This window comes from Microplitis mediator, chromosome 2 (genome assembly GCF_029852145.1).
Source record: "Microplitis mediator isolate UGA2020A chromosome 2, iyMicMedi2.1, whole genome shotgun sequence".
Lineage (NCBI taxonomy): Eukaryota > Metazoa > Arthropoda > Insecta > Hymenoptera > Braconidae > Microplitis > Microplitis mediator.
In genome coordinates this window covers 8,328,124-8,342,127 of record NC_079970.1, presented here as the reverse complement: position 1 = coordinate 8,342,127, position 14,004 = coordinate 8,328,124, and the positions used below count along the sequence as shown (strand labels likewise).

At 28.3% G+C, this 14,004-nt stretch overlaps 2 protein-coding genes across 6 annotated transcripts in view; one reads left to right on the top strand and one right to left on the bottom strand.

The window, feature by feature from the left end:
- Positions 1–12,165, top strand: part of LOC130663924 (GAS2-like protein pickled eggs) — a 59,069-nt gene extending 46,904 nt beyond the window's left edge. The window contains exons 6-8 of one of the 2 annotated variants that reach the window (XM_057463496.1): positions 465–876; positions 965–1,400; positions 7,710–12,165. In XM_057463496.1, the coding sequence (XP_057319479.1) occupies positions 465–876; positions 965–1,400; positions 7,710–8,638 (1,777 nt within the window). In that variant the 3' untranslated portion in view covers positions 8,639–12,165. Of the gene's footprint in view, positions 1–452; positions 877–964; positions 1,401–7,709 lie in introns of both variants that reach the window. The other variant, XM_057463495.1, reaches the window with a different exon arrangement.
- Positions 1–14,004, bottom strand: part of LOC130663926 (uncharacterized) — a 168,966-nt gene that overhangs the window by 131,104 nt on the left and 23,858 nt on the right. The gene's annotated exons all lie outside the window — the stretch shown is intronic.

Sequence of the window (14,004 nt, the reverse complement as noted above, 5' to 3'; positions counted from 1 at the left end):
AAAATTTTTTAGGGCTAATCAAAAGTTTCTTGCGCCAAGAAATCCTTTTTTTCTGTGTAAATATAAATATTTAGCAAAAAAAATTTGTGTTTGAAAATGAATACTTAGAAAAAAAAGTATTTGCTGTCATATATTATAAAGATATGTTGATTCAATGAAAATCTAACTGAAGTAATTAAATTTTAGTAAAAATTTGATCTTCTGAAAGCCAATTTTTAAATTTAATTATGTGTAAAAAAGAAGTAATTATAATTTAAATCTAATAGATTTTGGGTATAAAAAGTTCACAATTTCCGAAACTAGTAGGATATAATTTTGGTACAAAATAAAAAATTAAAAAAAAAACCCACTTGACAATATTTATGAGAATTGCTATAAATTTTTTGAAGTCTAACTGAATCTTCTTGGGTAAGTATACAAGTACTAAAGGCAAATGAATTTTTCTAATCAAGATCACCTCCAAGAACACGCAGGAGTTCGGCTTCAAGTGTGGGTTCTTGCGGTGGCACAGTACAGCAGCAGCAACAGCAACAACCCCACTCTCTTCAAACACCACGAAGCGTATCGACAAATCGATCTCGCTCGCCGACGCCGCATCACACAACCCGACAGCATCTCGGCGAAGATCTGACACGCGCAAACAACCGATCAATGAGTCCTACCCCTCAGACCAAAGGGAGTCCAGTGCACCATGCAGCTAATGACCTTGAGAGGAAGCAGCGGTCAAGGTCCCCGACGCCCAAATCAGATGGAGCTAAATCTGGTCGTACAAGTCCTCTTGATGCCACCAGAAAGGCATTGAATGAAGAAATACGACAGGTCAAGTACGACAACAGATCACAAATGTATCACACCCGTCATCAGGATAACTATCAGGTAGTTGTCTATGCAATTAGTTAATGTAAACAAATATAAAATATCTGCTATTCTTATTAACAATAAATTTTATGATTTTGTTGTTTAGGATCCTAAGAAAGATCTTCATCAAGAAATACGAGCTAAAGTTCCACTCTCGGAGGAATTTTCAAAACGTTATGTCGTTGAAGGCGGAGTAGCACGACGTGCTTTTGACAAAGAAGATACACCAAAGTATGAACCGGCGATTTATAATTACAAGTGCGGTCAAGATTCAAGTAATAGTCGCAGTCCTACGCCCAGTCCACCGGCAATAAAAGAAGAAACAATCGATTCATTTGGAAAGGATGTGTGCCATTATACTAAGTCCGGTCATGATGGTGAGCACTCGGATAACGGGAGTGAAGTGTCTGATGAGGGTTATAGGAGCTTAGGTGCTGTTCAGCCACCAGCACCTACTTCCAACGGTACTAACACCACCACCACCAGCATCATTGCTGGTATCACCAACAGCCAAGGCTCGCCCACGGTTGTCGACTGTCCAAGTGAGTTATTCACTTCTAGACATAATCCGATTATTTCATTACATTTTATTTTTTACGATTTAAAACTTTGATACAACGGATAAATTGAATAATTTTTCAACAATTTAATCAGACTTTATAATCAATGAATATCTTTTTTATGATTTAATATTTTTTAGTTTCATCGTAAAAAAGTTGAATTATTATTTAAATTTATAAATTTGAATTTTATTATTATCGTAAATCTATGCAAAAATATAATATTCATTTATCGGGTCGATAACATGAGATTTTGTAGAGTTGGGCTCAAGGGGAGTTGAGAGAAGGGCATAGTTTCAGGAGTCACCGCTAAGCGGCGTATGAGCGTACAGTCTTTTCCCCCTTAGACACATGTCATCAACCTTTTAACAGCCGTTCAAATGAATCTTTTTAATTTTTTTGTTATCTAAACAATCACTGTTAATATATGTGCAAATTGTATCATGAACTGCCAAGTCTTGTGCTATAATTTGTTAACCGTGATTAATCCTTAAGCTAAAGGACACTGAGCCTGGACATATCTACTTACGTAGGTATGCGACAGATATCATGATATTTGTTGTGGATATAGACATATGCACTTCCTATATTCACCATGAGCGGATGGACAAACGTACGGAGTGAAGCCGGCGGGTTGTTAGGTTTTTTTAAAATCGTCCGCAACCATACACGGAGACAAAAATATTGTCAGAATGACTATCCAATGGATTTTCAAATGACGTATCGTCAGAATAATGATTTGTATACCTTATTTAAGAATACTCACATGTTAATTTAATAGTCTATAGTATCATTAGATACTTGGCGCGAGATACTACCGTGTCTCCTGATTAAATAGATGCATTTAGGTTAGGATGAGTATTCATTTATTTAATTTAAAAATACGAGAATTAGCCTTTGTAAACATATGTAGTTTCATTGATATAAGTATCTGTTTTGCCAGCATGAGGATCCGCATAGCTAAATTGGCTATACTTTGTTCCGTTCTTGGTTACTGGTTGCCTAAATACAGAGTTTGCGCAATAGTCATGTCAGAAATTCATAAAATGCCTAAAATAAGGATACGGATTGTCATTTTGACGATCCACTGTGAGGAAACTCTGTACAGCTGAATTGGCTATACGGTGTATCATTAAGTTGAGTATACAGAATAGCGATACGTATACTCACTCTGACGATATTTTTCTCCCCGTGTAGGGAATAAAAGTGCGTATTTTACTGCCGTAATACAGAAATTCATTAAATATCTATGCATAAAATAAGTTAATTAATCATAAAATATCGTAACCAACCGCTTTAATATTACTAATGACAGTTTGACAACTTGAAGTGTCATTCTTTCGAGAACTTGTAAGTGGTCTTGTCAAACTACCTTTTATGAAATTTTATCGTGCTCTAATTTATAATAGTCCTCTTTATCTCGGAATAATTATCAAAAATATTTTTTTAATTTCAAGGGTCAACTAAAAATAATATTTTCAATAATCAAACAATTCTAATACTAAAAATAACAAAAATACTATTAATCATTTGAATTACAATACTTTTTACTAAAAATCATAACTTGTTTTACATTATTAAATTTATTATACAATATTAACGCAAATGAATCGTTCAATCGAATAAAATGAACCGTAAGATCGTAATAAAATATATTTTATAATATGCGAGGGTTTGTTTTATTTTATTTTAAACTTCTCTTACTAAGATATTCAAGTCTATTTATTATATTTAAATGCATCGTTGCACACAGATAAAAAAAAAAAACATAAACATTAAATAAACTAACATGACTATCTTGCATAACATCCATAAAATAATTTACCTACCGATATACTCAATTTAATAATGATAGAGTAATATAATAATTTGATGATTTAAAAATTTTATTATTATTAATGATATTATGAATTTTTATTTAAGTTATAAAAGATAGTTTATTCCACATAAGACTAAATCGTGCGCATGTTGTCCCGCTGTCCTCGAGTACATCTTTCTCTTGGTCTTACTCTCCTGCTCTTGCCAGCTCCCACATCGTCGTGACGATGCCACCGTGAGACCAATGTCGGTACTCCATAGCTAACCAAGTCCGTGGTCCTCACGAGTTCGGACCACCCCGTAGATAGGAGAGCATTAATATTCAAAGTACACGATGGCATATATCTATATATATATATATATAAAAATATATATATATATATATATATATATAAAAATATATATATATATATATATATATATATATATATATTTATCTAAGGTGCTTTCATACCTTGGGCATGAAACCGTAAAGAAGGCCGGGCTGACATTTAGCGTACGTGTGCCATGAGATAATATGCTAGACAAAGAGGAAGGAAGACGAGAAAAGAGATCTCTTCGTGGCAAAAGAACGTGGGCGAACCGCAAACCTGTCTCAGGAAGCAATTCTCGGCTGTTTGATTCGTGTAACTTAACTCAAGCTTTTAAAATAATACTTGCGAGTGAGCTCAATAAAGTGAGAAATTTTTAAAAAACACTTAATCGAAGTAGTTTTATTATATTCGTTTTTTTGCTGTTGAGTCTAGAATTTTTTTATTTAAAATACCTCTGATCAGGATCATATTTACAAATCCCTTGTTCGCGTTGTCGTGCTAAAGATTACAGAAATATAATTCACGGATCGTTTAAGAAAAGATCAAGTGTCACCGTGTTGACACGTAGTTCTCTGCAGCGAGATGACAAGCGTGAGTGAAGATTTAAAAAATAAAAGTAAACTTGATAATTTATCAGTCAGGTTTTAGACATAAGTTATAATGACGATGACTAAAAATAATAATAATTATAATTTAGTTTTTAAAATTTATAATTATTTTGAATAATGAAATTATAAATTGATAATTTGAAGTGCGTTTTTTTTTTTAAATAAAATTATAAAGTAAATAAATCAATGAGTGAAATAAAATGCAATCGACTGACGTATAAAGTAAAATAAATCGAGTTATGATTGATTGAGTAACAATCTAAGTGATTTACATAAAAAATCTTACTGTCACTTTGGAATTTTCGGCATTGAATTTATCGTAATCATCATCAACAACAGTAAGTTAAATAAAACGCGAATAAAAAATAAATACTGACAAAGTTAGCTCTCACTTTACCCATCAGAATAATTTAATACTTGCAATTTATAATTGCAAGTGGCTCGAGAGAGTTAATTGCGTCGCTCACCTCCACGAACAAATTCCACTTTAGTGCACTCAATCAACAACTCATTCTCATCGTCTCATCAAAATTCATATCACAGCCAAATGAACGATATAAAATTGTAATTAAAATACGGAATTTAAAATTACATTTTAGTTGTTCACTCAATTAATATTGATATCAAAATAGACAATAGCTCAACTTCCTAATATATTATATCCTCTCTAACATACACAGAAAAAAAAGATACCTTGGCTTAAAAGTAATTTTCTTGGCCCAAGAATTTTTTTTGTAATTTAGTAGAAAAGCGAAAATTTTGTTAGTTTAAAACAAAATTTTCTTCGATCAAGAAATTTTTTTCAGCCAAGAATTTTTTTTCTTGAACTAAGAAAATTGTGGCTTTTTATCTAAACTGCAAAAAATATTATTGGGCCAATGTATCCTGTGTATTTACTAAATAGATACATTTATGAACACTCATTTAAATTATCAATTGCTAATATACTTAGGTGTAGAAAATTTGAAAATATTTAAGGATAAACAGTAAAAAATTTACAACACGCACTGAGAGAAAAATATCTTTTCGAATTATTGTATATTTTAACCACAATAATGCTATTAAAAATTTTCAATCTAGTATATTTTTGGTGCAAAAATTTGAAGATTTCATTCAAAATAATTTTCTTAATCGAAGAAACCCAAATTTATTTTGATCTTTTTTTTGCAGTAGTGTAAATCAGCCAAAAAACTGATTTCATCTGTAAAAAAGTGCGCCAAGTATGCATCTATCGTATTGAAAATGATTGAAATTTTTGTTCAATTTAAGTCAACAATCGATATTTCTTGATTTCTTATGTAATAAAATTTTAAAAAAAGTTCAAATTTTTGTTTGGCCGATTAGGTATAATTTTACATAATATAAAAAGGAAGTTAAATTTAAAAATCATACGGATAAACTTGGCGAGTCAGTACTATACTCATCCGTGAATTATTAAAGCTGATCCATAGCTTTTTATTTAAAAAATTTATTTGTTTGTCGCGTTTCCTTCTCTTTTCAATATACGTATATGGCTATTTCTCTCTCCTTCTACAATATATATAGCACAAATGTGGATAATAAAATTATAAAATATGCAAAATATTGACATTTGGCGCATAAGACGTTGCTATGGGGTATACGTTTTTTAATACTGGACCAAATGATTCGATTCAAGTTGCAATCGAAAGCGAGTCATTTATTTGATGTATCCAAGATCATTTTAAATCGAAATTCAATAGATTATTTTAAATTTAAAAATGAAATTTATATATCAACAAATCGATAGTTGGTTCGAATATAGATACACGGTCGAAATTCTCGCGCTCTCACATTATTCGATGCATACTTGGTGCGAGACTCAACTGCGTTTCTTGATAAATTTTGATTTTCTTCTCTCAAAGAAATGATTCTTCGCGTTAGATATGAAATTAATAATGCAATAATTTATACCAATTTATTACTCGAAAAAACATTGTTTTCACAAAAGTTGTTTTTTTTTCTCAGTGCAAGATATCTTTGTCTAAAATTTGTTCCATTTACACACACCCACGTTTTATGCTAACTACTGAGTCTTTCTTTAAAAATAATAAAAAAAAATGAATAATAAAAATATTTCGCGGTTCCTGCTGAAGACGAATTTGGTGGTATGGTGGTCGACAGCACTTAGGACCACGCAAATCGTCTAGAAGGACACGCGTAGGTTGGCTGGACACATAAAATCATTTTACATAATTTTTTCTTTTAGTTTAATCACTTGACAAAAATCATTATTATTATTTCATAATAATTGTATGTTGACACTTGTTTCGACTAAAAAGATCAACCATTAATTGTTAAATATTTTTTAACAGCTTTTTCATGTTTCTTTAATAGTTTTATTATTATTATTACATTATATTTATATTCATGTGTACACATATAAATTTGATGTAATTTTTAAGTTGTTAACTTTTCTGGTTTTCTATATATGAAAAACAAGCTTACGAAGGACTTTATGTGATGCAGTGAAATGCGTAGTTTGCCGTATGGTACACCTTCCATTTCGGGCATGCATGAGTCATCTATACGCGGTACTTACTTGCAATCAGAGACGCGATCACAACAACTTTAAACGTGCGACGAGTTTCCTCACCTACATTCAATCTTCCTTAACCACAACTTCCTTGCATGTTGTCATGAATTATTCAAATGTGTAACTACTAAAGTCACTCATCATTCGCAATTTTAAGGATATGTTTCACATCTTTTATCTCTCAAGTTATAACTATATTTTATTTATATTATCAGACAGTCTTCAAAGTACTGAGAAAATAATCATTAAATTTTTTGAAAAATAAATATAATAAATTAAATTATTATGATAAAAATAATTGTTTTGTAATTAGTTTGCTCAAGTTTTTTTTACGATTATTCAAACAATGAGTACAAATTCATACATTATGAATAAAATATTTTATATTATTTATTTTAGATAAACTATCTCTTGTAATATTTCACGATAATTTAAAAAAAAAATTATTTTCGTGATATTGTTGTTAAAGATTATTTTATTTCATTTTGGGTATAGATAATTTTTATCGAATTAACACAATACGAAATCTAATTAATACTGTATGAATTTGAAAATATCAATGTATCGATCAATAATATCTAATAAATTATTTTTATTTTTATAAAAAATAACTTTTGATCCTTGACGATCAAAAAATTTTTTTTATTCTTTTATGAATATCTCAGTAGCTATTCAATTTGTGAAAAAAGTATAGGATACCTTTTTTGTAGAGAATTTAAAGCGCTACAAAAAAGGTATCTTATAATTTTTCGAGTAACTTAATATTTACAGAGATATTTCTAAAAAATCATATTTTTTTCCTGATAACTTTGAAATAAATATAATTTTTGGAAAGTTGAAATTTTTGGTAGATTAGTTAAAAATTTTGGACATTATTAAAGTTACTCAAAGTTAAAATCAATGATAAAAATCGGTATTAACTTTCGGTCGAGAGTTAAAATAAAATAATTGTATAATAAAATTTGTCTAAATCTTAAAAATAAAATTTTGATTACAGAACAACCGTTTACTAAATTGGAGAAAGAACGTTCTTGTGTCGACACGGAAAGTATAGAAACAGGTTTAAGAAAAACAAAAGTATCTCCAGCAAGTCCACTGCGTAATTCACCATCACGAAGTGTCACTAGTTCGTCAGGAGAACGGACACCTCGTGCAAATTCAATGGTTCGTGAAAATAGTAATCTATCCAGATGTTCTTCAGGTAGTAGAACACCACGAGAAGGTAATTCAAGTCCCGAAGGCAGTCCCCTAAAACGTAATGCCGTGAGAAATAGTATTAAAAAATTACCACCAGCTGTAACTGTCAGTAAAGCATCAGCATTACCACGAGTTCATCAAAATCACTTGACAGCTGGTAGTAACACTTGGAATGGAAGACAATCAAAACAAAGAGTTGGATTGTCATCTGATACTTTTGTCAGTCCGTCCTCATCGCCTATTCACAATACAAATAATAGTGGAAATGTTAATCGTGCATCACCAACTAATTTTTCACGTAAAAATTCAACGAGACAAAGTCTTCCCAAGTCGTCATTAATGAACGGTGTTCAGTATGACAGAAATGGAAGACGAATAAAACCGCCATCATCAAGTGTTTCTCTCCAATCATCACCGACCAAAGCTGCTAATCCACTATTAGAACAAATTTTACAAAAAGTTGGCCATCTACAAGATGACAAACAAGTTGTACAAAAACTTCAAGACTTTTTGAGAGATTATCAAAGTCATACTGGCGATGGTGAACCGAATCTTGAATTCACGCGGGCGTGGATTGATGGAAACGGTACGGTAGCACTGCCTCAAGAAGTTCCAGTTGTTACCAGTCCTAGAAAAGATCCTAAAGCTACTAATGAACGTGGTAATTTTTCGAGAATTCCCGCTCCCGTTTATAAACGAGCAATGTCTGTCGCATCTGACAGTATATGAAACGGTAAGAATTTTAAAAATAGTAATAAGTTATAATAATAAATAATTCACTACGCAAAAGTAGTTCCGCAGTTGGACCTAATGAGATTTTTCAGTAAATAAAAATAAATTTATTCTAAACACTAACTTTAGAATATATTTATACGATATTTATAAATCGATTGATAATAATAATATTTACCAATATATAGACTCATCTATAAAAGATTTAACTCTTCGTCAGTCGCGTTGCGGTGTTCTGTCACTATTTTTTTTATTGCAGCGTCGTCAGATTTAAATTAACTATCAATTATAACAACAGCTAAAAATCTGAGATGTGGCAACGTCGCATACTAAATTTATCAGTTAACTCAAATCACGTCGGTGAAATATTACTACACTATTTAATTTTTCCAAAACGTATTTACTATAATTCTTTAAATATTTACAATAAAAAAGTATTTAAAAAAACGTGTTATTTAGTCAATACTATAAAGATTACACAGTGAATTGGCGAAATAAAAAAAAAACTAAGACGTATTTTTACAAAATAAATATTTATATAAAAATACGGCGCTCTGCTCATTGGGCGGCGGACGAGGAGTTACTTTTTCGTTAAGAAAAAAAAATTATTATTTAATAATTTTATGTTCGAAGTATAATGATAAACTTTTAATAACCCGACATTATTTTAGTATACTAAAAATATATATATATATATATATATATATTTTTTTTTTAGTCTTAATATTAATCGATTTAAAAATATTTAAATCAAAGTTTATAATAAAAATCTCTGTAAAATATTAAAATTGAATACTAAATAAAACTGACGTAAATCCGTTGTTAACAACGGGGCTTAATAAGAGCGATTATCAACAGTAATTTGTGACAACAGTAGCTTCGAAGTGAGATAATAAATTATTAAATCAAAACATAATAATAATAATAATTTAAAATAAACAAGTAAATAAATAAAGCGTAAGATGACAATAGAGGTATGATAAAAAGTAGAAGCATATCCAAGTGTTGTTGCGGAAGTAGCTAGGGATGTTTCGTTTCTTTTAACATAAAATCATTTTTTTTTTAAATTATTCTTCTTGCTGTTATCTTTTTTTGCGGCCAGTTCCGGAAAATTAATTATAGAGTGACTGAGAGAGGAAGAAGATTATGCCGGCTTATAGAAGCCTCTAAAGGAAACTTGACGTCCTTGAGCTTTTTTTTTTAATATTATAACATAATTATTATTATTATTGTCATTATTATTTTAAACTCGGTGCAGCAGCGAGTTAAATACCTCGGTGATACCTGGAGAGCTTGACAAAGCTCTCAGGATGGTGCTTAAATACGATTGAATAGATGTATATGATTAATTAATTATTTTAAGTTATAGATTTGTCGCTTATAACTTTAATGATAATTCATATAAATATATATTTAAATAATTAATAAAAGTTATTAAATAAACAATATTCGAGCTAAAATAATTTTTAGGCATTGAGTGTCTTATGTTGTTGATGACCCTGTTAAATCTGAATTACGGTAATTTACCGCAGTCTGCCGTAATTTACCGTAGGATACGGTATTTTTACCACAGGTTAGCCGCAATTTGCGGTAATTTACGGTGTTTTTCAGGGGGTTACGGTAAAATACCGCGGGCCTTCCTCAATTTTACGATAAATTACCGTTCTCTTACTGCAAATTTGCGGTAAAAATACCGTTATTTTGCCGTAAAATACCGTAATTCGTTCGAATACCGTAAATTACACTTAGAGAACAGTTTATTTGAGCCAAATAAAATTTTTTTCAGGCAAATAAATCCCATATTTGAATGGACCCAATCAATATTTATTTGAGACAAAGATATGGTTCATTTGAATGAAGTAATGATTTGTTTATAGTTAACAAATCTGTATTTGGATGGTAGCACTGTAGCGCCACCAGCCGTAGTGTATTTTTTTCAACCAAGATTTGTTAACTATAAACAAATATATATTTGAATGAAATGAATGATTTTGTTCAGTCAAATAAATCTATTTATTTGGCTCAAATAAATTATTCTCTCAGTGTACGATAATTACCGTAATTTGGATCTACCAGGCGATTTTTTTTTACTACCTAAATATATTTTTAAAAAATTTAAACAAAATTAGAGCATGATTTTCAATAATCAATAAATCATCACTTGGTTTTAAAGTTTTATAATTTTTTTAAAATTAGCGTCAAATTGTTTTTATCGAAATTATTTATTTATATAGTCTATTGGTTATATTTATTAAAATAAATTTATTTGCATGTTAATTATACTTCGCTTTATTAATAAAAAAAAAAAAAACTGAAATAAAGTGAAGTAGTAATAAATAAATTTTAGAAAATAAATTTGTGTAGAAAAAAATGTATAATTAATTTAAAAATGTCCCTAACAGACTGCATTAGATAGCGTATCAGAATAAATGTCATTCCAATATTTAAAATTTTTTTATACCAAAATTGTGTAGAAGCCTTTTTTACATACCAAGTGTCTTAATATGTAGTTTAAAATTCAATGATAAATTTGAATGTAAAAACATTAGATAATTTTTGACCGTAAAAGCCCGATTTTGGTGCATTTGAGCTTAATTTTATAACGTAGTCTTTAAAAATAAAAAAAAAAGTTTTTAAATAAAAAATATAGATAAAATTTTAAATAAAAATGGGTCGTACAAAAAATTCTTCATAGATTATACGCGTGATCACGATAAAAATACCGAAACTATTTTTTAGCATTATACATAGATAACTTTAGAATAAATAAAATAAAATTTTTAATAGAGCAAAAATAAGTATATTTATAAATAAATCCGGCCCGAATTCAAAACTTTTATTATTACAATTATTTATTATCATTATTATTATTTTTTTTTTACTTAATATATTCTAGTTCATGTGAATTTATAAATGAAATTTTCTATTTGCATCACACACTCACACAACCACACATAATATTGTTATGTAAGTAAACTCGCAACTTTATATTATCGTGTAAAAAAAAAATTTTCCGAGGTTTCAGCAGCAAATTAATTATGTACGTGATTCAACAGCAACGATTACACTTTAAAATAAATTATTATCGTATAACAACAGAGTGTATAGTATATACCGCGTATATAATAATAAAATATACGCCCACGTATGCACTTATGCCTATGCTTAATAAACCCCATTCGTCGTATTTGATGGCATTATCATGATATCTGACTAAATATTTTACTCTCTAAACTGTTATCATTATTATTATTATTATTATAATTATTATTAATAATAATATTATTATCACTACATGTATATAATATCAGTTACCATGATATATTTTGCTGTCAAATATTATTTACGTAATTATGTAATTGTAATAATTATTGTTATTGTCATTATCACTACCTGTTCTTTCTTCATTTAAAATAAATTTAACAACGATTATTTACCGATTAAAATAATCGTTAATTTACTAATAATTATAATTATAGATTTTAGTAAATATAATATTACTATTGTTACTATTGTCAGTAATAACTAATAATAACTATTATTTTTATTACAACTATTATTTATAATAATAAAAAACTGGTTGTATCCTTTGATTTTATCAACGAAATCAAATTGTACATTGAATGAAAAAAAAAAATAATAATAATAAATAAATAAAAAATCAATCAAAAGTATGACAAGTTTTTATTTATTCATCCCTGAATTTAAAAAAATAAAAATAATTAGCACTAATTATTAATTTAATTACATTATGAAATTTGCTATTCGATTGAATTTTTTATGATCCTGAAGTTACTCTACAATTATAAAAAAAAAACACAATTAAAAATACGCGCATGTAGAAAATTAAAAAAACTATAAGTGCAATTTTTTCAAATACTTTTTTTTTTATAATTTATCGTTTTGAAAAAAATCAAAAAATTACTAGACGTCGGCTAACTTCAGTATCATGTTTTTTTGATAAAAGTTTATAGAAATTGAGTGGTATAATAAAAATTAAATATTTAAAAGACTAACCAGCGTCCTTGCCAAATATGGTAAGACCAGCACTTGTCGGTTTCAACAGTGAAGAACTCAACACGAATAATAATAACAACAATTATTCTTCATGGGCTATTATTCAATAAAATCGATAGACAGATAACACGAATTCAATTATAAAATATAAATGAATAAAAAAAAACATTAAGTAATATTAACAACGCGATAAGATAAAAGTTGTATGAATAAATTCAGTAAGTAAATAAATTTACAAATTAATTTATATTTTAAATTAATTTTTTCCCTTTCCTATACTGATACGAATATTCTTTTACATTTAAAACAAATTACTTCAAGTCATTAACAAGTTGAAATCCGTCAGAAATACGAAATATATATTAACTCATTTATATACTTTATTTTTACATGACTTTCAATTTTTAAGTCATAGTTGTCATAAAAATTAAAATCACAATGAATTTTATTTTATTCCATTTCAAAATTTTTTTTAATATCCATAAGTTAATTAATTTTAAATAATATTAATTTTAGAGCTGATAGTTATTTAAAAATCCATAAATATAATTGAAATTTGTTTTTTTATAAGTAAATAGTTTTTAAATACTTAAAAAGATTTGGATAGTGATTTTCAAAAGGCTTTTTGTGAGAAAAGATACAAAGCTAATAGAAAAAGAAGTTATGCCAATTTATTATATTTTTCGAAAGTTATCGTGGTTCCGAAGATTCATACAAGACAATTGACAGCACTGGTTTCGAGTATTAAATTAATTCATTTTAAATCCATGGAATAATGAATCGACTTGATACCGGGTCGAAATTATTCCTTAATAAATTATCTTTGTACTAGTATACAATTTAACCTATTTTAATGTTATCAAAAAAGTGTAGAGGTGATTTAACGTGAGGGAATTAGTCGAAAAAATAATTTCGATCGCAAGGCACACACAACACATTGGCGCTTGAGGTATGCAATATATATTTACTTATTTATATACTTTATTTTTACATGAATTCAAATTTCCAAGTCATAGGTGTCATAAAAATTAAAATTACAATGTATTGTATTTTATATCATGTCAATAATTCATTTTTATTGTCCATAAGTCAATTAATTTTAAAGCCGATAGTTGTTTCAAAAACCATAATTTTAGTTGCAATTTTTTTTTAATGTGTAAATAATTTTTAAATATCTAAAATTTCATAACAAGACTTTAATAGACTCACAATTATCAAAAACTAATTACGGTTTTAAAAAAAAATTAGTACTGTATTTTAAAAATTTTTTGAATTAAAATCCAACTCAATATCTTGATTAATCACATAGACCATATTTTTAAATAGTCATAGTGAGTGTAAAAGTT